A 25,433-nucleotide genomic window follows, 5' to 3' on the forward strand; every position below is an offset into this window, starting at 1 on the left:
GTATTACCTTGCAATTTTCCAATCTTTTGACTTTTCACTATTTTCAATATTCGTATGATGTTCTAAGTTGTATTCTCTGGGTCTTCTTCTAAAATCAGAAGACTCTCCCATCCACAGTTCAAAAACTTCACAATACTTATTAAACATGAGTCTTCCTTTAAAAAACAGTGATAGTATAAGATTTATATTTAGCAAACCAATACCAATAAATTAATCAATGAATAGTGAAATAACAGATTAAATTAATATATATCAAATAAAATGGTAAATAAAACAAACAAGTAAATGCCATTAATATTTAGTAGCACTGCTAGACACTTTGCATTTATTATTCTATGAAAAAAAATTCCCATAGGAAAGAAAGATAAAATGTTCAAAACAACTAGACCTAAGTCCTCACATGTGGCAAGCTTTAAAAGTTGATACTCACATCATCCCTCTTTCTAACTGCTATTGGTCCATTGCCCTTATTCATTCTCTTCCCAGGTTCCAAGTTAATCAAGGAGTAAGTTCTGATATTTCCCCATTAAAAACTAAAGTTGCAACATCTCTCTCAATAATTGGTCAATTATTATGAGACCCTACCCCACTTTACTGAGTATTTTTTTAATAAAATGGAGAAACTTCTTTTCCCACAGATACTCCTATCTTATATATTAAAAGCTTTGTCTCCTGCATTAAAATTAAACCTCAAAGTTACTGCTAGTGCATTTTTAAAGAATCTAACAAGTAAAACAAAGACACATAAGTATTTACACTGTTTCAGCTCTGAGAACAATCGACCATAATCACTTCTAAACATAGCTTGAACTGATGATTTCTCAATTCTTGAATGAAGTCCCACTATTCAGCTTTATCAGAAGCACAAAAGTTAAAACCATTCTCTCAAGAAATAAGTTCTCTTCATTCCCCTTCTCTCTGTACCTAACTCAGTCTCTCTTCAGTCACTGAATTCACAATCTCTCTAGAATTACAGTTAAACTTTCAGTTTCTTGAGATTCTTTTACCACTATAACAATATCTATAGTCTCTGAAGGAGGCTAGAGAGGTTATGACAACTGATGGAATATTTACAAGGGAGGAGGGGTTGATCAATTTGAACATATCCTTCCCCCATACAGTTATGGGCATACTTTCAAAAGACAATTGATAATTCCTAATTGTTTTCCAGGGTCTGAGGCCATCCACAAATTAGCTGTCTGGTTGGGACTCAGATGGACAACAAATATCAACCAATAAGTTGTTATTAAGTGCTTACTATGTACCAGATACTATACTAGTCACTTGGGAAATTTTTTTAAAAATAAAAGTTTCCACCCTCAAAGAGCTTACATTCTATCATAAGAAAAAACATATATACACATATACATTTACAGGTCAATGTAAAATAAATATGAAGTAATTTTGAAAAGAAGGGCACTAGTAGCAAGAAGTCAGGAAGTAAAGCATTCTACAAAATTGAAAGGAGGGAGTGCATTCTAGGCATTGCAGACAGTCAGTGCAAAGGAACAAAAAGATAAGAAATGGAGGAACAACAAGAAGGCCAGTTTCACTAGACCAACAGAGGAAGAATAATGTATAATAAGGCCAGAAAGGCAGGTTGGGAGCAGATTGTAATTGACTTTAAAAGACAAAAAGAAGAGTTTAAAATTTATTCTGTAAAGAAGAGTGACAGATTCCACCCAGCCCTTTTGCCCTTTTACTTTCATCCTGTTCAGAGGACAGATCAGAATGTAACAGAGTTTGTGTTCGGGAAGAAAGGAGAAGTCTGTGAACATGTGGTTTCTTCCCACCCGCACCCTCAAGATTGCTAATAGCTGCTTAGAGCAGAAGAATGGGAATTTCATGAGCTTTTCCACTTAGCTTAAGTGATCCTGAGAATGGGCTTTCTGAGATCAAGAAAGGGCAACATCTGGGAAACTTACAGAATTCCTACAGATGACACAAGCAGACGTGCTTGTGCCCACTCAGATGAAGAATAAAGCTCATGAACAATGTTTTGGAAATCCTAACTGCCTTTATAGAATAGTTTCAATCTAGAAAGTATGATTCTAGAATCCAGTTTTCTAGCCAGAGAAGGGAAAAATCCTGAATGGGCTTCTGTAGGGTTAATGGAATATAAGATCTTCCCTGTCCATTAATAGCCTTAGTGACCACATGTGTTCCTTTTTCCCTTGGAACAGGGGCCATGTTCCCACATCTAAAGGTACACAGGTATTTCAACCACAGATGTCTTGCTGCTTTGAGCTCCAACAGTTCACAGTGGTAACATATCCTGAGTTACATAGAGCCCATAAGGGTATTCAGGGAAATTTATATTGCCTTGGGGGAGGTGATTGCTTAGGGGGAAGCTGGCTTACAGGGAGGCTTGCTTGCAGGAAGGCTTTCACACCTTTTGGTGAGCCAATTAGGCACTGAGCCAATTAAGCACTGATCCAATTAGGCACTGAGTTGTAATGCCTTCTGGCTCTGAGTCTATTAGTTGAAAACTATATATACTGGGAGGTTGGTATTTTACTTTGGGGCTCACTCATGGGAGGAATGTTTTTGTGATGAGACTCTGGGTAGCTGTTATTAAGGAGTCCCCCAGTTTTGAGAACCCAGATGTTGATGCTCCCTGATCTGGTGATTAGGTATCTATTACTTTGTTTAGACAATTGGAGCCTGTCTATTGGATTCTTTCTTAGATACTCACTTCTTTCTGCTTTTCTGTCTTTTTCTCACTTTTAATTAAAGTAATATTGTTGACACCTTTGAAGCTGTCTTTCCTTTAGAAAAGCAGATCAAAGAACCTATGCTAGTAGCCCTTCTGTGTGATGGTGTTACTAGCCTTATACCTCCACAGCAACTGCAAGTATCATTAACAGCTTCTTGAAGAAAAATTACTCTATTATGGTAATTTAACTGGAAGAGACCTGTGACTTGGAGAGGCAAGGGATCTGAACTTTGCCATCACCACCACCCTCACAACTCCTGATCACAGTGATTGATTTGGATAGTACAGTTCTGATAGGAATGGGTGTGTTTTTTCAGCAGCCTAAAGTATGATGGCCTTCTATAGGGAGTCTACAGGCTATTTGAGTGATTTATATGTTTGTTGTAATGGCTTATAAGCTTCTTTGAGTGCTTTATGTGTTTTCTGTATTTGGTTATTGGCTCTTGTGAATTCTTAGTGTCTTTTGTATTTTCTGGGGGATTAAGTAAAAATTTTGTGGGATTTATTACTTTAAGTACTTGCATGGGAGCTGGGGATCCCTTTTCCCACATTTGGAGATGTGAGCTATACCTAAACTATGTATGGAGATTTCCCAGAGTAAAGTGCGGGTAGAGGTATAATGAGTTAGAGAAATAAAATTATTTTCTTGTTTTAACCATAAGAATTTAATTTTGTTTGTGTGAGCCCAGAGTTTTGAGTGGTGTCTGGGCTATGCTTTGTTAGAAGGATAGGGTCACTGGGTGGTGGGGGTGGTTATCTAGAAATGATTGTGATGTTAAATCAAAAGGCATACACATACATGTACATGTGTGTTTTACATATTTTAGAGAACAAAGCAAGAGATAGATAGAGGTAGAGACAGAGATGAGATAGGAATAGAGATAGAGAAAGTCTGGCACATACAAAGACCCAATCACCTTCCTTGGCTAATGCAGCCTTTCCACATGGATGATGCTAGGGAACTTGCTTTCAGGAGAATTGTGCCTTAAAGAGACTGAAATTTTTGTGGATGTTCTGTAACTGGTTATGGTTGGCTAACTATATGACTGAGAGAAACCCTTTTTGATCAGCTGCATAACCATAACTGTCAGTGTCTTGAAAAAGGCCTGAGTCAGCTTTGGCCATCTCTTTGCTTTATTCAGTCTGGGGGTGTTCAGTGACTTTCTCATATTATTCAGTTAAGGCCATGCTATCAGGGCCTTCTCTCCCTCTAAACCCATATGACCCTAAGAAACAGACCTCAATCCTTAAAGGGAAGAAGGGATGGAAAAAGTTTTTACTAAGCACTCTGTGTCAGGCACTGTGCTAAGCATTTTTACAATATTATCTCATTTGATTCTCAGAACAATGCTAGGAGTTAGGTGCTATTATTATGCCCATTTCCCATTGAGGAAACTGAGGCAGAGAGAAATTAAATGACTTGCCCAACATCACTAAGTTAGTATCTGAGGTCATATTTGAACTCCAGGTCTTCCTGACTCTATGCCCAGAACTCTATGTACTATTCCTTTCAGCTACCATGGTCTTTTCATTTGTTCTTTACTCTGACTCTCTCTCCCAGAGCCTGGCTGTCTGATCTACCCTATCAGGGTTCTAGTGTGTTCAAAGGGATTGGAGTATCCTTCCAAAGGGATATTTACTTCAAAAATATAGCAAGAACAAACATACAAGTTTTCCTCCAATATTTTTGGGTCATGCTCTCCCCTACATCACTTTGGTTTCTGAAGAAGTAAGCTCAAAATTTAGTAATGTCCTTACATAGCTATGGTCCCATCAGATTCAGCATCACTTCCTGAAACCTTCCACTGGGCTAGGGTCTCAAATGACTTAAGGTTTATCCTTACTCCTCAGGGCCTCAATGCACTGCACTGACTCTAAAACCTAGTCTTGATTTCTTTTACTTCTGTTGACCTTTGAATTCTCAAGATCCACCAAAAATGGGGGAAAAAAATGAAAAGGCCAAGGACCAAAGTCTCTTCTCAGGGCCATGTGACCTTTGAGGGGCAGGAGACCCTAAGGCCAAATAGGTCACTATTTTCTGGGGTTTTTTTCATCTTTATAATTATATATCTTAAACCAACCTATTTACCAGCCTTTCATGTGTCAATCTCCTAAGTAGGCCTAGGAGAAGATGATTCTTTCTTTCCTTTCCTTTCCTTTCCTTTTCCTTTCCCTTTCCCTTTTCCTTTCTCTTTCTCTTTCCCTTCCTTCCTTCCTTTTTTCCTTCCTTCCTTTCATTCTTTCTTTTTCTTTTTGTAAATAGTACTTTTTTCCAATTACATGTAAAGATAGTTTCCAACATTTTTTTGGTAAGATTTTGAGTTCCAAATTTTTCCTTCTCTCCTCTCTCCAAGACGATGGGCAATCTGATTATACATTTGCAATCATGTTAAACATATCCTCACATTAGTCATATTGTGAAAGAAGAAACAAGACAAAACGGAAAAGCCATGAAAGAAAAAAAAATGTGAAAATAGCATGCTTCAATATGAATTCAGACTGCATAGGTTTTCCTCTGGATGTGGATAGCATTTTCCATCATGAGCTTTTTGGAGCTAGCTGTCTTGGATCACTGTATTGCCAAGAAGAGCTACATCTATTATAGTTGATCATCACACAAAGTTGCTGTTACTGTTATAATGTTCTCCTGGTTCTGCTCACTTTACTCAGCATCAGTTCATGTAAATCTTTCCTGGTTTTTCTAAAATCTGCCTGCTCATCATTTCTTATAGCACTTTACTGCATTCATATACCACAATTTATTCCAACTGATGAACATTCCCTCAATTTCCATTTCTTTGCCACCACAAAAAGAGCTGCTATAAATATTTTTGTACATGTAGGTCCTTTTCCCTTTTTTTGTGATCTCTTTGAGGTATAGACCTAGAAGAAGTATTGCTAGATCAAAGGGTATGCACAATTTGTTTGCCCTTTGGGCATAGTTTCAAACTGTTCTCCAGAATGGCTGGATCAGTTCACAACTCCACCAACAATGTATTAGTGTCCCAATTTCCCCACATCTTCTCCAAAATTTATGATTTTCCTTTTCTGTCATATTAGCCAATCTGACAAGTAGTACCTCAGAGTTGGTTTAATCTGTACTTTCCTGATCGATAGTGATTTAGAGCATTTTTTCATATGACTATAGATAGCTTTAATTTCTGCATCTGAAAATTGCCTATTCATATCCTTTGACCATTTATCAATTGGGGAATGACTTGTATTCTTATAAATTTGACTGATTTCCCCATATATTTGCAAAATGAGGTCTTTATCAGAAACACTTGCTATAAAAATTGTTTCCCAGTTTTCTACTATCCTTCTAATCTTGGTTGCATTGGTTTTGTTTGTGCGAAACCTTTTTAGTTTAATGTAATTAAAGTAATCCATTTTGTATTTCATAATACTCTCTATCATTTGGTCAAAAATTTTTCCCTTCTTCATATAAAAGATCCTTTCTTTATCCTCTCCCTGGGGCTCTGACCTTTAATAAGACATTCTAATGTCTGAAGGGACATTTGTTCATTAATTATAATTATAATGTTTATGTAGTGCTTACTATGTGCCAGACACTGTGCTAAGCACTTAACAAATATCATTTCATTTGATCCTTACAACAACCCTCAGTTGAGTACCTCCAGGAGATACATGCTATTATTATCTCCATTTTATATATGAGGAAACTGAGGCAAACAGAGGTTAAGTGACTTGCCCAGGGTCACACAACTAGTTAGCATTTGGCCTCAGGTCTTTATGACTCCAGGCTTAATGGTCTATTCACTATACTACCTAACTGCCTCTTATTACAAATAATCTACCAGAAGTTCTTCGGTTGAACGTATAAATTAGAAGAGAATCATGAAAAGAAAATATGCAGATCACATGCTCAAGAGACTTAAAGGCTCTTGGAAGAAAGCTAAGGTCTTTAGGAGATGATCCCCCCTCTACAAAAATAACAGCTTCTCCAGTCTGCTCATTATGTCTAAAATTCCTTTAACAAAGAACAAAACTTTTCATTTGATTATAAGGAATAGGTCTCAAAAGGCAATGTCCCTGAAAGATATGACACATCAATTTAAATTTACAACAAAGTATACATAATTAATGGTAGACTAATTTAAAACTTTTTCTAATTTATAAGGGTAAGAAGAAATCATGTCACCCCATTTTAACTTTGATGCCTTAACTAAGTAAAAACTCATTTTAATCACTCAATTGTAGGCTTAAGACTAAATGCAAAAAAGGTGAAGTCTGTTCCAATTGACTAGAAAATTTCATTATGCCCTCTGGGTCATATCAATAAACATTTATAAAGTGTCTAATATGTGCCAGGTGGGCAGCTAGGTGGTACAGTGAATGGAGTGCTGGGCCCAGAGTCAGGAAGACCTGAGTTCAAATCCAGCCTCAAATCAGACACTTACTAGCTGTGTGACCTGGGCAAGTCATTTAACCTTGTTTGCCTCAGTGTCCTCATCTGTAAAATGAATTGGAGAGGGAAATGACAAACTACTGCAATATCTTTGCCAACTTCAAATGGGGTTACAACCAAAACAACTGAACAACAACAACAAATGTGCCAGATCCTTTGATAAGCACTGAGAATATAAAATGAGGCAAAAGACACTCTCTATCCTCAAGGAACTTACAATTTCATAGGGGAAAATTTCATGCAAAAAAAATATACACAAAGCAAGCTATATTCAGGATAAATAGGAAATAATTAACAGAGGGAAGACTTCCTGTAGAAGTTGGGATTTTAGTTGGAACTTAAGGAAGTCATGAAGGTTAGTAGTTGTAGCAGAAGAGGGAGAGAATTCCAGGCATGGGGAACAGTGAGAGAAAATGCTTGGAACAGAGATATGAAGTGTCTTCTTCATGGAACAGGGAGGAGATGTGTCACTGGATCAAAGAGTATGTGTTGGGGACACCAAAGATGAATGAGCAGCCCCAAAGAGGGTTTGTCAAGCCCTCACACCAACAATACTAGTCCTCCCTGAATACTCCATTCACCTGTCACCCAACTCTCACCTGTGGCTCCAAGAAAGTTATGGCAAGCACAGAGACCACACTCTTGTAAAACCATGTTGGCAAGTAGGCTAAACCAATATTGAGGGCTGTAAGTTAGGATATATTTACCCCAAGTATGTGAGGACATTCCCCAGTGTAATGTGTGGATGAAGAGAATTTGTTCCAATGGTCGTAAAGGTGACTGAAGCAGGTGGTGTGGAGTACTTAGACTTTGGTCAAACATGGAAGATGCCAAGGTCATCCACTGCATCCTAGGCCATCACCAGTCATCTTTTCACTGGATTTTGATGGAAGAAAGAGTTAGGCTAATGACTTTATGCAATTCTGCCTTACTTAAATCCAACTCATGTACAAGTCAAGACATCATCCTGTGATGTCATTGGTCCTCTTCAAAAAAAGAAGGATGAACAACAGCACATGTCAGGGAATAAGGTGTAAGAAGTTCAGTAGGAATCAGTTTTGGCCTTGACCAGATTTCCTTCTGCCCTCTCCTGCCTCTTGTTTACACTGAAGGACTGTGACAACTTTGAAGGGTCCAGAGGAAGTCGAACTTCCACACTGGCTAAAGAGAAACCATTTTCCATTTACACAAAACAGCTTCTATGAAAATAGCAACTACCTGCATTGAGTATATATTTCCTTATTTGCCTTCTAAAGAAAGGAAGTTGGCAGAGCCAAGATGGAAGAGTAAAGGCAGGGACTCACCTGAGCTCTCCCCCAAATCCCTCCAAATACCTTTTACAAATGACTTTAAACAAATTCTAGAGCAATAGAACCCACAAAAAGATGGAGTGAAAAAAATTTCCAGCCCAAGACAACTTGGAAGGTCAGCAGGAAAGATCTATTGCACCAGGGTGAGAGAAAAGTACAATCTAGCACAGGCTGCACCAGCACAGACAGCCTCAGAAAACCTGGAGTAGTACTCAGGGAGACTGAATCAGTGGCAGCAGTGATGGTTTTCAGAACTTTCAACCTACAGATGCCAAAGACAACTCAGAAGGTCATCAGGAAAGGTCTGTCACACTTGGAGACTGGAGCACAGTTCAGCATAGCCCTGGTCACAACAAAACAGGAACAGGCCTTGAGAGTGACTAAATCAGCAGCAGTGGCAGTGACTGATTCAGCCCACAGAGGGTCGAACTGATCAGAAGGGGTCTTTTTATTGGCAGTGAGGCAGGACTCTGTTGATTTGCTCATACTCAGATCTGGGTCACAGTCCTGGGTGGCAGCTCCAGTGCAAGGAGAAGCATTAGTATAGCAGAACTTGCATCCACAGTAGAGGGGGACCCTCCTCACAGTTGTAGGGCAGAAAAGAGTGCTTATGGTCACTCACAGACCAGAGCACAAGCCAGGAGAATAGTAAACACATCTCCTTAAATTGTACCACCTTGGAAGAACTGAAAACTTACAGATCCCTATAAGTGTCTCTGGAAACAGTTGCACAAAACCACTGAAGCTTGGGACAATGTGCTTTCCACCCTGGAAGCAAAGCTCTACTTTAACAAAGAGTCAAAAAGTCATCAACAAAAGGCTGGGGAAATGAGTAAATAACAGACAAAAACTTCTTGACTATAGAAAGTTACTATGGTGACAAGGAAGATCAAAACACACATTCAGAAAAAGACAATGAAGTCAAAGTTCCTACATCCAAAGTCTCTAGGAAAAAAATATGACTTGGTCTCAGGTCATGAAAGAGCTCTAAAGGGATTTTGAAAATCAAGTAAGAGAGGAAGAGGAAAAAATGGGAAAAGAAATGAGAGTGCTATAAGAGAATCATGAAAAACTAGTCAACAGCCTGGTAAAGGACACACAGAAAAATACTGAAGAAAATAATACCTTAAAAAACAGACTAGGCCAAATGATAAAAGAAGTCCAAAAAGCCAATGCGGAGAAGAATGCCTTAAAAATCAGAATTGGCCAAATGGAAAAGGAGGTCCAAAAGCTCACTGAAGAAAATAATTCCTTAAAAATCAGAATGGAGTAAATGGAAACTAATGACTTTATGAGAAATCAAGAAACAATAAAAACAAAACCAAAAGAATGAAAAAAATAGAAGACAATGTGAAATATCTCATTGGAAAACCAACTGATATAGGCAGAGTGAAGATGGCAGAGTAAAAGCACAAACTTGCCTGGCTCCAACCACCTCCAATACCTGTAAAAAAAATGACTCTAAACAAATTTTAAAGCTACAGCACCCACAAAGAGACAGAGAGAAACAAATATCCCACTGAAGGAAGCCAGGCAGACCAACAGAAAAGGTCTATCCCAGCAGTCTGGGAGCCCAGCACAGTCCCCCATGAGTCATGGTTCCAGCCCCAAGGTGGCCCAGACAGGCCAGAGCAGACTTAAGGAGAGTGAATCACCAGCAGCTGTGGCAGTTTCCAGACTTCTCAACCTATAAATGCCAAAGAGAAAGTAAAAGATCAGTTGGGAACTTTGTTGGAAGGGTGAAGGAAGATCATGGTCCAGCCCCTGCCCCCAGGGTGAGAAGTGGCAGAGGCATGGCAGTCTAGTGGCTGCTTCCAGAGCTCCTGGCCTGCAGATCATAGGGGAACCAAGCAACCATTCTGAGGGCAATCATTATTGCTTTAACCTGCTTGGATCTGGATCATGGTCTTGGGTGGTGATCCTGGGGCATGTGGCCAGTGCGCCAGAGCTTCTGGGGGTTGCAGAGAGGGAACCCTCCTAATAACTCCGACAGCTGCAAAAACCCCAGTGATTTGGGACATAGCTCCCTGCAATCTGGAAGCAGAGCTCTACTGTGGCAAAGAGCTCAAAAATCAAGTAACTGGCTGGCAATATGCGCAAACAGAGGAAGCACAAATAGACTATAGAATCCTTTTTTGGGGACAAAAAGGATCAAAGCATGAAATGGGAGGAAGACAATGAAATCAGAACTCCTGCATCAAAATCTTCCAAGAAAAATATGAACTGGTAACAGGCCATGGAGGAGCTCAAGAAGGATTTTGAAAATCAAGTAAGAGAAATGGAGGAAAAATTGGGAAGAGAAATGAGAATTATGCAAGAAAATAATGAAAAGCGAATGAACAGCCTGCTAAAGGAGATCCCAAAAATACTGAAGAAAGTAACACCTTAAAAAGTAGACTAACTCAAATGGCAAAAGAGGCCCAAAAAGCCAATGAGGAGAAGAATGCCTTAAAAAGTAGAATTTGCCAGATGGAAAAGGAATTTCAAAAACTCACTGTAGAGGATAATTCCTTCAAAATTAGATTGGAGCAATTAGAAGCTAATGACTTTATGAGAAATCAAGATACTGTAAAACAGATCCAAACAAATGAAAAAAATAGAAGGCAATGTGAAATATCTCACTGGAAAAACCACTGACCTAGAAAATAGATCCAGGAGACATAATTTTAAAACTATTATTATGAAAGCCATGATCAAAAAAAGAGCCAGACACCATCCTTCAAGAAATTATCAAGCAAAATTGCTCTGATATTCTAGAGCCAATTTCAATAGAAATTGAAAGAATTCACCAATTACCTCTTGAAAAAGATCCCAAAAAGAAAACTCCTAGGAATATTATAGTCAAATTCTAGAGTTCCCAGATCAAGGAGAAAATACTACAAGCAGTCAGGAAGAAACAATTTGAGTATTGTAGAAACACAATCAGGATAACACAAGACCTAGAAGCTTCTACATTAAGGGATTGAAAGGCTTGGAATGTGATATTCTAGAGGTCAAAGGAGCTAGGATTAAAACCAAGAATCACCTACCCAGCAAAACTGAGTATAATGCTTCAAGGGAAAATATGTCCATTCAATGAAATAGAGGATTTTCAAGTATTCTTGATGAAAAAAACAGAGCTGAATATAAAATTTGACGTTCAAACACCAGAAGCAAGAGAAGCATGAAAAGGTAAACAGGAAAAAGAAATCATAAGGATCATATTAAAGTTGAACTATTTATATTCCTACGTGGAAAGACAATATTTGTAACTCATGGGACTTTTCTCAATATGAGGACAGTTGAAGGGAATATATATATATATATATATGTGTGTGTGTGTGTACATACATATATGTATGCATAGGAGGGTTTATGTGTGCACATATATACATAGACAGAGGGCACAGGATGAGTTGAATATGAAGGAATGATATCTAAAAAATAAAATTAAGAGGTGAGAAAGGAATATGTTGGGAGAAGGAGAAAGGGAGAGATATATTAGGGTAAATTATCTCATATAAAAGAAGCAAGAGAACACTGTTACAATGGAGGGGAAGAACAGGAAGATGAAGGGGAATGGGTCAACCTTACTCTTATTGAATTTGACTTAAGGAGGTGTAGCAGCAAGCACCCCAAGCACGTCCTCAGGGTTTGCTGCCCATACAGGTTCTTGGATCTGCTTTGTTAAAGGAAAGCAACTCAAAATGGGTTAACAAGCTTACTTTAATTAGTCAGACATATATCGTTTACCTTGTTCAGGGGAAAAAGGTCAGCACCCCAAACTTCAAAATATACAGACAGAATTATCAAGACATTAACAGATCAAGTAGACAGCTTTCCAAACTGTCCAACCATTACATCCATACCCAGTCAACATCTGGGTTTCCACATCTGGGTTTTTCAAAGCCGGGGGACTCTCAACAACAGCTTCCCAGAATTCAGATCAAATCACAGAACACTTCTCAAAGTGAGTCCCAAAACAAAGCTACACATCAGGGCTTATATAGCCTTCTCCTGGCTCAGAGAATGTAACAACCTTATTGACTCACTGGCTAATCAAGAAGTATCTACTGAAAAACAAGCCTCTCACCCCAGGCTCCAGGTGCACTTTAGCCTAGGGGCAGGGAAGATCTTCAAATTTACATTCTCATTACAGGAGGGAATAACATACACATTCAATTGGGTATCTTACCCTATAAGAAAGCAGGAGGGGAGGGGATAAGAGAGGAGATGATAAAAAGGAAAGCAGATTGGGGAAGAGGGTAGTTAGAAGCAAACACTTTTGAAAAGGGACAGGGTCAAAGTAGAAAATAGAATAAGTGGGATACGGGATAGGATGGAGGGAAATATAGTTAGTCTTTCACAATATAACTACTATGAAAATGTTTTGTGTAACTACACATGTACTACCTATATTAAATTGCTTGTCTTCCCAGTGGTGGTGGGTGAGGAGGGAAGTAGGGAAAGAATCTGGAAATCAAAGTTTCAAAAACAAATGTTTAAACAAAATGTTGTTTTTTTTACATGCAACTGTGAAATAAGATATACAGGCACTGAGGTATAGAAATCCATCTTGCCCTACTAGAAAGTTGAGGGGGGATGGGAGAGGTTATAAGAGAACATATTGTGTGGGGGGGTATTCAGTAGGCTAGATATTTTGGGGTGGGGGCAGGGGAAAGACAGGGAAAAAATTTGTAACTCAGAATCTTGTGGAAATGAATGTTGAAAACTAAAAATAAATAAATAAATTGGCCCAAAAAAGGCAAAAAAAGGAAATAAAGATGATGAAAAATAAAACATAACAATTAAAATTTAAAAAAAAACTGACCTGGAAAATAAATCCAGGAGAGATAATTTAAAAATTATTGGACTACCTAAAAGCAATTATGAAAAAAAGAGCTTAGACATCATCTTTCAAGAAATTATCAATGAATACTTCCATGATATTCTAGAACCAGAGAGTAAAATAGAAATTGAAATAATCCACTGATCACCTCCTGAAAGAGATCCCAAAATGAAAACTGCCAGGAATATTACAGCCAAATTCCAGAGTTCCCAGGTCAAGGAGAAAATATTGCAAGCAGCCAGAAAGAAACAATTCAAATATGGTGAAGTCACAGTCAGGATAATACAAGATTTGGCATCTTCTACATTAAAGGATGGGGGGGGGGGGTATATGATATTCCAGAGGGCAAAGGAGCTAGGATTACAATCAAGAATCACCAACCCAGAAAAACTGAATATAATCCTTCAGGGAAAAAAGTGGACATTCAACAAGACAGAGGACTTTTAAGCATATTTGATGAAAAGACCAAAGCTTAATAGAAAGTTTGACTTTCAAATACAAGACTCAAGAGAAGCATAAAAAGGTAAACAGGAAAGGGAAAATCATAAGGGACTTAATAAGGTTAAACTGTCTACATTCCTACATGGGAAGATGATATTTGTAACTCATAAGACCTTTCTCTTTATTTGAGTATATAGACAGAGGACACAGGTGTGAGTTGAATATAAAGGAATGATATCTAAAAAATAAAATTAATGGGTGAGAGGAATGTACTAGGAGAAATTGAAAAGGGAAAAGAAAGGAAATCAATTTGGCCCCAATGGTATTATTAAGATTGAGTAGAATGAACCCGATGACTAGAATATGGCTCCAGAAGATTATAAATTATTCAAAAAGAACAGCATAAATGAAAGAAGAAGGTGATATAACATTGCATATTAAGAATATATATATAATTTGTTTTGCCTTTTGGAGGGCAATTGGGGTTTAGTAACTTGCCCAAGTTTACACGGCTAGTTTTTTTGTGTGGGTGTTGTGTCTGAGTCCAGAACCGAACTCAGGTCCTCCCGACTCCAGGGCCAGCGCTATACTTACTGTACCACCTAGCCGCCCCCAAGAATATATTATTTTTATTATAGTGTTACCCTCTGGGACAGCAGTGGCTCTCATTCAATTTGTGTCCTAACTGAAGCTTTGGGTCACATTCTAAATCAGGAGCCAAGGACAGACTGAACTCAGGATCTACAATGAGTATAGCAAAGAAACTATCCATGCCTAAGGGGGACTTTCTGAGTGCTCCAAGAATGGGAGAAAAAGACTTTCAGCAACCAGAAGCTATTTAATTATCTCTTTACCACATGTACTCTCTAAACTTAAATCCACTTTCTCCTGGATTCTGTATGTATTTGCAAAAGAGTGTCATAAGGGGTGGCCAGGTGGCTCAGCGAGTAAGAGCACCGGCCCCAGTGTCAGGATGACCTGGGGATCGAATCCAGCTCAGATACTTAGCACCACACCCAGAAATAACTGGCCATATAACCTTGAGCAAGTTACTTAACCCCAATTGCTTAAAAAAAAAAGAGTGTCATAGACTTTACAAGGATGTTGTGTAACAACTCTCCCTACTGCACCATCTTTTCTAAAAGCTGCTCAAGACTTTACTGACTAAATTGCTTCTTGATTGATAGTCTTAGGAGTCAACACCAGTGGGGGCTTAAGACAATGGCATTAGATAATTATCTGTGATCCCTTAGGAACATCCTTAGAATTCTGAGAGGAAAGTGTAGCTAGCTAATTTCTAGTTTGAGGGACCCAGCTCATCAGTGGGAGTAGAAGTAGGGATGCATGCGGTGGCTAGGTGGCACAGTGAATACAGTGCTGGCCCTGGAGTCAGGAGGACCTGAGTTCAGATTTGGCCTCAGACACTTAACACACACAAACAAAAAACCTAGCCGTGTGACCTTGGGCAAGTTACTTAAATCCAGTTGCTCTCCAAAAAAAAAAAGAAGTAGGGATGCATTCAGTCTCAGAGCTTAAATATGCTACACAGTGGAAAGAGAGCAAAGGGGTACTGAACATCTGAAAGGAATATGGAGGAAGGGGGAAACAAGGGGAGAGGGGGAAGGTATAAAGAGGAGGGCAGCAGATACACATTGACTACTATGCAATTGAGGGTTGGCCCTCACATGAGCTCATCTTCTGTTTACTGGAGAGAAAAGAAACTGGATTAAAACTAGTTTAAAAGGGCCACATAGGGGAACTATAGAGAATTCACACACATACACTCCTACCATCTTAAAAAAAAGAAAAATCTGGTATTTGATGGTCACATGCCAAAATGCCCATTCTCATTCCCTTTTTGATAACAACCTTCCATCTTCAGACTTTACATAACACCATATTCTATACCTCTGTGACATGTTGTATAAGAGATCATTACACAATTCCACCTCAGTGTAATGTAATCAATATAAGATAGGATGAAGTTTTAAATGTTAACCAAAGTGATTTATCCCTGATCTTTTTAGGAGGTGTGAAATTCTTTGATTGGTCAAGAAGGAAATAGTTGATTTACTAACTACAACTCTGGAGCTTAACATAGCAAAGGAATTTCAGCAGTTACTCAGTCCTACAAGATTATCCCTAGAACCATGAAAGGATGTGTAGCACTTCCTCTAGGCCACTGCCCCAACCTACACTTGCATTCACTGGTTGATCATTTTAAAAGTTCTCCATTTTAATCAGCTCCTTTGTTTTCTCAGCAAAGGGTATTTACTAATGATTTATAGTAAGAACATTTGGCAGGACACATTCTACCCCCACCAAAAAAAAAAAAAGATCTGGGACATATCCTCCCACAAATATCCACAGTTACAAGAGGAATAAATTCTTTACTGTAGAGAATACATGAGTCCAAATGGTAAACTCACAACGCCTAGTTCTTGGAAATCTTTTCTTGAATCCATTCCTCTCCACCACAAGAGGTAAACACTCCCTGGAGCTGCTTCCTTCTTCATGTGGCTATCCTGTAACCATTTGTGTCTGTGTTTGTTCTTAATGTGTAATCTCCCTCTGCTCTTTGTTGGAGGAGTTGGCCCCTAGCTGTCCAGCATGTAGGTGCACTCACTCTCTTCCCCCTTGTTATGTTCTGTCACAAGCAAGGGCAAAGGTCGTGTTGGAGTTTGAAGTCCTTCACAACTTGAGAGCTTCACCACTAAACTGCTTTCTGATGAAATTCTTTGAGCTGCTTAAAGTCCCCAGAGGTATGAATAGCCATTGTGATTAACCTATTGACCATGTGGTCAGTTCTTCAGTTTTTTAAATTTATTTTTAGTTTTCAACATTTACTTCAATAAGATTTTGAGTTATAATTTTTCTCCCACTCTTTCCTTCCCAAAACATTGTGTAATCTGAAACAGGCTCTACATATACATTCATATTAAACATATTTTCACATTAGTCATATTGTAAAGAAGAATTAGAACCAATGGGAGGAACCACAAGAAAGAAGAAACAAAAAGAGAGAGCAAATAGTATGCTTCGATCTGCATTCAGACTCCATAATTCTTTTTTCTAGATGTGGACAGCATTTTCCATCATGAGTCTTTTGGAGTTGTCTTAGATCCTTGCATTGCTAAGAAGAGGTAAGTCTTATTAATTATTAATCCTATAATGTTGCTGTTTCTGTATACAATATTCTCCTGCTTCTGCTCACTTTACTCAACATCAGTTAATATAACTCTTTCCAGGTTTTTCTGAAATCTAACTGCTCATCATTTCTTACGGAACAATAGTATTCCATCACATTCATATACCACAACTTGTTCAGTCATTCCCCAGTTGATGGGCATCCTCTCAATTTCCAATTCTTGGCTACCACAAAAAGAGCTGCTATATTTTTGTACATGTGGGTCCTTTTCCCATTTTTATGATCTCTTTGGAATATAGCCCTGGAGTGGTATTGCTGGGTCAAAGGGTATACACAGTTTTATAGACCTTTGGGCATAGTTCCAAATTGCTCTCCAGAATGGTTGGATCAGTTCACAACTCCACCAACAATGTATTAATGTTCCAATTTTCTCACATCTTTTCAAACATTTATCATTTTCCTGTTTTGTCATGTTAACAAATCTAATCGCTTGTCAATTCTTTTTTTTCCTTTTTTTGTATTTATTTATTTTTAGTTTTCAACATTCATTTCCACAAGATTTTGAGTTCCAAATTTTCTCCCCATCTCTCCCCTACCCCCATCCCAAGATGGCAAGCATACTCATTACCCCTTCTCCCAGTCTGCCCTCTTATATCCCTCCTATTCCTCCTTTCCCCCTTCTCCTTTACTTTCTTGTAGGGCAAGATGAATTTCTCTACCCCATTGCCTATATATCTTATTTCCTGCTTGCATATAAAAACAATTTTTAACATTTGTTTTTAAAACTTTGAGTTCCAGATTCTCTCTCTCCTTCCCTCCTCACTCACCCCCCCCCATTGAGAAGACAAGCAATTCAATATAGGTTATACATGTGTAGTACTGCAAAACATTTCCATAGTAGTCATATTGTGAAAGACTAACTACATTTCCCTCTATCCTATCTCACCCCCCATTTATTCTATTTTCTCCTTTGACCCTGTCCCTTTTCAAAAGTGCTTGGTTCTGACTATACCCTCCTAAATCTGCCCTCCTTTCTATCATCCCACCCTCTTATCCCTTTCCCCCTTAGTTTCCTGTAGGGTAAAATACCCAATTGAGTGTGTTATTCTCTCCTTAAGCCAAATCCAATGAGAGTAAGGTTGACTCATTCCCTTTCACCTCCCTGCTCTTCCCCTCCATTGTGACAGCTTTCTCTTGCCTTTTATGTGTAGCTCAGTCAGTTCTTAACCCAGAGGTTCACATTACTATCACAACTTCATAAAAAAAATCAAGATAATGAACTATCTCATTTACACATTTAACCTCATCCTAGCCTTTATGTTGATTGTATTAAAATTAATTGAGGTGGGTGGGGAAGGACAATGCCCACCCCTTCAACTAGACTATAATATAGACTATATAACTAAACTATAGCCCCTGGAGGGCTGGTATTTTCTTATCTAAACTTTTTATCTCCACCCCTTCCCTGACTACCAAAATTGTTTCATATTTTTGTTAAAGGAAGAAAATTTAAGGTTGAGACAGTAGGAAACAGAACATTTGAGGGTCAGGAATACCACAGAGTTGGTGGGCTGCTGCATCTGCAGTGTGAGCCCAAAGACTTTTTGAAGTTTTTCCCCTTTTATTATCAATAAATTTTCGTTTCCTTTTAATCTTACTGCCTATGAGATTTTGTTTCTGCTAGTATCTTCTGCCTTCTCAATTTTTGCCCCCCTTCGTTAAAATGGAAATCTTCAAAAGGAGTCGTCACTAGCATTCAATAGTATCCGCCTTTCTCCTGCATACTAACCGCCCCCCCCCCACACACACACACACAAAAGAGGGGGCATAATGCGAACTATACTTTCTCCCTGAGTTTGGTTGTTCCAACCAGATGAGTGATCAGGAAAAAGGAGTCAGAGAGGATGAGAGTTTGTATATGTTTTATGTAAAGTTCAATCTAAACTGGGCAAATCCCTTGAGGAGGAGAGCCGGATTGATTCAAGAAACTCAGAATATCAAGGGTCGACCTGAGGACTCCTGCGTCCTAAGCTCAGCTCTGCCCCCAGCTGGCTGGAGCATCCTGAAGGAGTTTCTGCTCTTACGTCCAGCTCCCCCGCCCCCGCCGAACACGAGGCCCTTTGCCCTTGTACACTGTCTACCACGACCCCTTCCATCCTGACTCCCAGTTAGGGGAAAACGCCTGCGAGAGAGGACACAGGCAAGGAAGGAGACGAATGCCAGTCTAGATGATTTCAGATCCTAAATCCTCCTCCCTAGTCTTCTGACTTTAAAGACGGGGTAACTGAGGTACCCCACCCCCGCAGGCCCTCAGTTTCCAGGGAGAGGGCTGAATGAACATAGAGGTCCAATGGGAGGGTTAGAGCCCTCTAGCGGCCAATCCCACAGCTGAAGCCGCTTTGGCTTCATGGTGCCTGGAGCGCCCATTCACTGCAGCAAAAGGACCGGTTCCCCAGCGCCTGCGCCTGCGCGGACCTGTCCCTGCTCTGGCTCGGGTCTGGGCCGGGCCCCTAGCCCCTTGCTCTGGCTCCTCCTCCTCCTGTTCCCCGGTAGGAAATCTGTCCCACCTCCTTTAGATACTGCATTCCCCTATAGGAAAGCTCCCCCACACCCATAATAAACCCGCTCTTCCTCCTCCTCTGCTCCATCGGAAACCTGTCCATCCTCTTTTTAGAAACCTCCCCTCCCTCCCCCCTATAAACCTTCCCGCATAGGATAGCTCCCCCTCCCCCCACAGGAAACCTGCCCTCCCTACTTCTCCCCTATAGAAAACTTGCCCTTCCTTTCTCGTCTTGATACTCTTCCCCAGTGAGGATACCTGCTCCTCCTTTATTAGAAATCTGCCCACTCTTTTAGAAAACTTGCCCCCTCCTCTTCGCCTTCCTCTTCCTCTTCTCCCTCTTCCTCCCCTATAGGAAACCTACCCATCCTTGGTCATAAGCATCATCCCCCCACCCCCACCTTCATCCTTTCTTACAGGGGATCACCCCAGGAGACCCCAGTCATTTCCTAAGCGTGCGGGGGAAGAGACGCCCCAAAAGGGAAACAAACACAGGTCAACCAAAGTCCTCCCCCTGCGGGGCGCCTCCCCTGGCCCAGTCTGCTGGCAGGGAAAGCCCAGCGGGGCGGGGGCGGGGAGAGGGGAATGGGGCGGCTGACGTCACTTCCGCCCAGGCCTGGCAGTGGTTGAGCCTGGCTGTGCTCGGGGGCAGCAATAGCAACAGCAGCAGTAGCAAGAGGAAGAGGAGGAGGAGAAGGGAAGAAGGAAGGAAGGCTCGTTCGGCCTCTTCACCCGCCTCAGCGCGCCCCGGGCCCAGCGGAGCATCCAACCAGGGCCGCGACTCCGCGGGCCTACGCCACTCACGGGATCGGGCTCAGCCGGATGGGCGCCTGAGCCTCGGGCCCCTCAGCGCCCTGGATCGGGGCCGGGTGAGGGTCGCGGCGGGGGCGGGGGCGGACGCGGGACCTGAGGGCAAGGAGCGGGGTAGCCGGTCTCCCCTCAGCTGTGAGGCAGGGCTCGGGCCGCGGAGCCGATCCTGAGCGCCTGGAAGATAGAGTCCCGGGGAGGGGAGGGGGGCAAGCCCGGCCTGGGCTCTTCGTGGGGGAGGGGACCGGGAGCCAGGAGCCGGGACCGACACATCGACTGCCGGGGTGGAAGGTTAAGGCTGTGGGGGCCTGGAGGGAGGAGGAGGCAGGGCAGGGTGTGGAGAGGAAACCAAGTGGCTGGAGCAGTTAATTGGGGCGAGGGCCCCGACTGGAGCCCATCATTATCCAGAAAAGGGACAAAAGAGAGGCTGCAAGCCTGGGTCTGGGGGGAGACCAGGACAAAAGGAGTAGAGATGGTGATACTTGTTTTTAAAAACACTGTCCAGCACCAAGAGGAAGGGAAGTTGGACAGCCTCCTGCCCTCATCCTGGGGAGAGAGGCCCTCTCTGTGTGGGGGGTGGGGGTCATTTTGCTTTGAGAGTCATTGCATTGGGAGGCCCCCTCCAGAAGGTAGGATGAGTCTGTTTTCCCTTCTGGCATCTTAACCTTGTTCCCCATCTCCTCTCCTCCACCCTCCAGTTCAGAGCTCCCGGAAGCCGAGAGCAGGATGTTCCGGTTCATGAGGGACGGAGAGCCTGAGGACCCCATGTTCCTCATGTGAGTCTCTTGCCCCCCATGTACTAGGGCACCCCCAGCCCCAGCGGGGGAGAGGCCAGGAGAGACCCCTGACTTCTCCTTTTGGGAGGCAGAACATCCCGGCCTTGGTGTTTAGTTCTGGACCACAAGGCAGACGCCTTCCCTCATTGCCTTAGTTTCTTTGTGTTTTAGTTTGAGGAGGGTGGGCTTGTGGTCCTCCTGACGTTATGCTGTCTTTTGTACTTTCCGAAGGGACCCTTTCGCTATTCATCGACAGCACATGAGCCGGATGTTGTCCGGAGGCTTCGGCTACAGCCCTTTCCTTAGCATCACAGATGGGAGTATGCCAGGGGCTCGACCTGCCAGCCGAAGGATGCAGGTAATAGGGCTGCATATCTAAGACTCTGTCAGTTATTTAGATTGGGAACGAACTTGAAAAAAAATCCCTGCTCTCGACTCATGGGGGAAGGGGAGCCAAATTCCTGATGCTTAAAAGAGAATGGGGGTAAACTTGGGGAGGTGGCCTTAACCTAGGTTCATAGAGAAATGGAGGAGGTATATTATAATTCTACTCCTTTTCTGTGGACTTGTAGGCTGGAGCTGTCTCACCCTTTGGGATGCTGGGAATGGTAAGTCCTCATTCCCCCACATCTCCCTATCCTATGTTCTTTGTTCCCTTTCAGTATTATTTTCAGATCTAACCCTTTAAGAAGTCTTTATGAATGACTGTAGTGGTGTCTTCTCTTCCCCTCCCCTCTTTCATATTACTGAGTGTTCACAAAGCTTTAAGCCTATACCTATAAAGTGTTACATATTTGTTAACTGTGCCCTATATCCAGAATCTCTAGAAAGAGGATTCTTTCCCTTTTTTGTGGGTTCCTGTTTTGTTGCTATGTGTGTGTTGGGGAGCACTTAGTATTGGTTCTTTTTTTTTTTTGTCTTTTTGGAGAACAATTGGGGTTAAGTGACTTGCCCAAAGTCATCAGGCTAGTAAGTGTGTCAAGTGTCTGAGGTTGGCTTTGAACTCAGGGCCTCCTGACTCCAGGGCCTATTCACTATGCCACCCAGCCACCCTCAATATTGGTTCTTGATAGGTTAAAAAATCCTTTGACTCTAGGTTGTTCTTAGAGGAAGGGGAAGGTAGGGTCACCAAGAAATAGAGAAGAATTAAGCCAGAGAGGGAGAAGAAGGTCAGTGTTGTTTTAGCCAGTTAGAGAGCCAGATAGGAAGATTCAGGGTATGGATAAAAGGATTTAGAGCTATGATCTCATCTACAAAAAAACAAAAACAAAGTCAAACAGGTATTCATTGGCAAGTTTAAGATTTGAACTCAGGTATTCTGACTTGGAATCTAGTGCTTTTTCCATAAACCACACTGCTTCCCAAGAGATCTTAGAACAGATGACTAGGGATGAGGGGGAAAGGAAAGAGATAGCATTATAATGGTGCCAGGGCATTCATGAAGAAACCTAGAATTTATTTATTTTTCCTGAGCCTTTTCTTCTGATTCTCCTTCCCTAGACAGGTGGCTTCATGGACATGTTTGGGATGATGAATGATATGATTGGGAATGTGGTAAGCCTCTTGCCCTTAATCTTAACCTTTTGACCCTAAGTGATAGCCTCCTCCCAAGAATTCCTCTTTTCTATAAAAGGACTCACTAAAAAGTTAAACCCTTGAATTCTGGGTCACATAAAGGCAGTAGATCAGGTCCCTGCTCAAGAAGCTTGGGCAAGACAGAGATTTCACATTAGGCATCCAATTTAAGGCAGAATCCCTTCAATTGCATCAAAGTCACTTGTGAATTCTCACAGTACTACTAGAGACAAAGTTAAAAGCAAGCTGAGATGCTGGAAAAAACTATCTGGTGAGGGTGGGATCCCTTCCCTCCCCAACCAGATCAGCTCCAGCCTCCCTCTTCTACAGGAGCACATGACAACCGGAGCCAACTGTCAGACTTTTTCATCTTCCACTGTCATCTCTTACTCCAACCTGGGTGATGGAGCTCCCAAAGTCTACCAAGAAACATCTGAGATGCGATCAGCACCAGGTGGGGTAAGTGCTATGGGGAGATTTTAGAGTGACTCTGGATCCACAGTGTTGTACTGGCTCACTGTGGACCCCACCTCTCTCAAAGCAGGTGGTGCTAGAGGTCATCCAGAAAAACACCAGAGTGTTTCTCAGAATTGTTTGAGGGAAATTTGGACCACAGGTGCTGTCAGTAGAAACTTGGATGCAAGGTAGCTAGATATGACAAGCTCTCCATACTTTTTTCAGATCCGGGAGACAAGGAGAACAGTGAGGGACTCTGACAGCGGGCTAGAACAGATGTCCATTGGTCATCACATCCGAGACAGGGCACACATCCTTCAGCGTTCCCGAAATCACCGAACTGGGGACCAGGAAGAACGACAGGACTACATCAATTTGGATGAGAGTGAGCCTCCTCAAGTCTGAACTTTCCACCTGCCATTCTCATCATTCTTAGCCACTGGTTCCCATTCTCTAATAGAATACTTCCAGGCTTCAGACCAAGGAGAGGCATTCCTTGAAAGCTAAGGGTGTTATTGTTGGCAGAATTTCTCTGACTCCCCTTTTTCTTTCACTGTCTAACCTCATTTTCTCTGGCTTTTTCAAATCAAATACTTACTGACTTCCTTTTATACGCAAGGTACTATGATTTTTACTGAGGAGATAAAAAGAAGTCGTCTTGTACTTTCTTTTTTCTTCTCTGGAGACACAAGGGCTCCACAGTACCTCCCACTCACTAGTTGTTGATTTTTGGCCTACACTAATATTCTCTTCCCCCTGGCCTCCTGCTTTTAGAAAGATGTTAACCATGCCTGCATTTTGCGTTTGCCTCTTGAAATTCACTTGGACCAGGAATCCAGCTCCATTCTGTGTATTTCCTCCTCAGGTGATGCTGAAGCATTTGACAACGAATGGAGGAGAGAGACATCCCGATACCGGCCACAGCGCCCCCTGGAATTTCGTCGGCATGAGGCTTCTGGGGCCAGTGGGGGTAGAAGAGCTGAGGCACCCCCTCGGCTGGCTATACAGGGCCCTGAGGATTCCCCCTCCCGACAGTCACGACGCTATGACTGGTGAGGGCCCCCCAGGTCCCCTCCTAAGTGTTGGTAGGGAAGGGATCACAGGTGAGGGATGAAGTCCCTCAGTCATTCCTCTGGCATTTGGAGGAAACCCACTTGTTCTAATATTTTAAGAGTGTGGGAGTGGGGTAAAGATCCTCTTAGAGCCTATTTTGGTGATGTAGGTCTCAACTGATCTAGGAAAGGAAAGAAATTCTCCTAAATTGGAGAGTTGACCACAACCACCAAGACCCTCATCATCCAGCTTCTGTTTTCCCCCCTTCCTTCCTATATGACAAGCTTTCCCTCCTTTCACCCTCTAGGTACAGTCTGTGAGGGGCAGAAAAGTCACCCCTTGGAATAATTCCCTTCCCCCCAATTTAATATTAAATAGAGGTGAGCTGGCCCCTTCAAGCTTAGGAAGCCTTAGGGGGAGCTTTTCACTGCCCCCTTTACTGCTTTTACACAGCCTGCCTCCCCTTCTCAATCTCACCCTTCCCATAGTGAATTTACTGACTTTTTTTCTGTTGCTTCCTAGTCTCTTGATTTTTTTTTTCTGTAATCCCCAATAAGTACAAGGTCCCTTAGGATAAGTTCTGGGGGTAGGAGCCCCATTTCCCCCCAAACGTCTGTTAGTTGCCATTGGATCCTTTCTCATCCGCTACCTAGAAGTCCCATGTTTGGGGCTGTGCCCCCTCCCTACTGGCTGGGTAAGGGGTGGGTATTGGGTCCTTTTCCCTCTTGTCCTCTAACCCTATGCCCTCATGCACCCATGCAAATATGTGTATACACACACACACACACACACACACACACTCTGTCTCTGTGTCCCTTTGCCCTTTGTGTGTGTGTGTATGTGTGTGTGTATGTAACTTGTAACTTTATGGAATAAAGGAGAATGGAAAAGAGAGTTTTGAGGAATGTGGTTCTGTTTTGTTCCCAGTCCTGTAACAGCTATGATCTCCAAGTCACCACTGTTTCCTTTTCTTAATCCTAACTCACTGTCACCCAGTTCTCCCATTTGCTGTGACTTATTTTCTTCTCTCACCTCCCATTTCTTCCAGCAACTTTCTCATACAACTTTGATACAGCCACCTGGTTGCTGGTTTAATTGTCATTGTTTCACACTCATGTAGAAGAGAGTGGGGCATAAGCTAATGAAATTAATTTCAATTCAATTTTAATATACAATTCTTCTCTGGCTCCTTTTTCCCCAACTTTCTCTTCCCCCCTCAGGGAGTCCACATAGCCTTAAGCATGTTCTGATGTGTAGAACGAGGAATACTTAATGATAAGCCAGTGTAGACAAGCCTTTTCCCACTCTCCAGACAGGTGAGTGGGAGGGCACTA

The 25,433-nt window shown here is 41.7% G+C and overlaps 4 protein-coding genes across 4 annotated transcripts in view; 2 read left to right on the plus strand and 2 right to left on the minus strand.

The window, feature by feature from the left end:
* The window catches only part of EMG1 (EMG1 N1-specific pseudouridine methyltransferase), a 370,137-nt gene extending 349,103 nt beyond the window's left edge, over positions 1–21,034 (minus strand). Inside the window, exon 1 of the mRNA XM_069101595.1 lies at positions 21,030–21,034. The gene's annotated coding sequence lies outside the window, so the exon portion shown is untranslated. The remainder of the gene's footprint in view (positions 1–21,029) is intronic.
* TPI1 (triosephosphate isomerase 1) overlaps positions 1–21,040 on the minus strand; it is a 204,943-nt gene extending 183,903 nt beyond the window's left edge. Inside the window, exon 1 of the mRNA XM_069101593.1 lies at positions 21,029–21,040. The gene's annotated coding sequence lies outside the window, so the exon portion shown is untranslated. The remainder of the gene's footprint in view (positions 1–21,028) is intronic.
* Positions 7,966–20,412, plus strand: LOC138171912 (uncharacterized). The gene is made up of 3 exons (XM_069101460.1): positions 7,966–8,043; positions 19,236–19,421; positions 19,852–20,412. The coding sequence occupies exons 1-3, from the start codon at positions 7,966–7,968 to the stop codon at positions 20,410–20,412; spliced, it is 825 nt and encodes a 274-aa protein (XP_068957561.1).
* MLF2 (myeloid leukemia factor 2) lies at positions 20,040–24,993 on the plus strand. The gene is made up of 8 exons (XM_069101594.1): positions 20,040–20,301; positions 20,938–21,015; positions 21,247–21,373; positions 21,588–21,623; positions 22,516–22,569; positions 22,921–23,049; positions 23,272–23,431; positions 23,912–24,993. The coding sequence occupies exons 2-8, from the start codon at positions 20,966–20,968 to the stop codon at positions 24,100–24,102; spliced, it is 747 nt and encodes a 248-aa protein (XP_068957695.1). The 5' UTR covers positions 20,040–20,301; positions 20,938–20,965; the 3' UTR covers positions 24,103–24,993.
* The last annotated feature ends 440 nt before the right edge of the window (positions 24,994–25,433 follow it).

This window comes from Petaurus breviceps, unplaced genomic scaffold (genome assembly GCF_028583685.1).
Source record: "Petaurus breviceps papuanus isolate PSGF00001 unplaced genomic scaffold, PetGlider_PUasm1.0 470, whole genome shotgun sequence".
Lineage (NCBI taxonomy): Eukaryota > Metazoa > Chordata > Mammalia > Diprotodontia > Petauridae > Petaurus > Petaurus breviceps.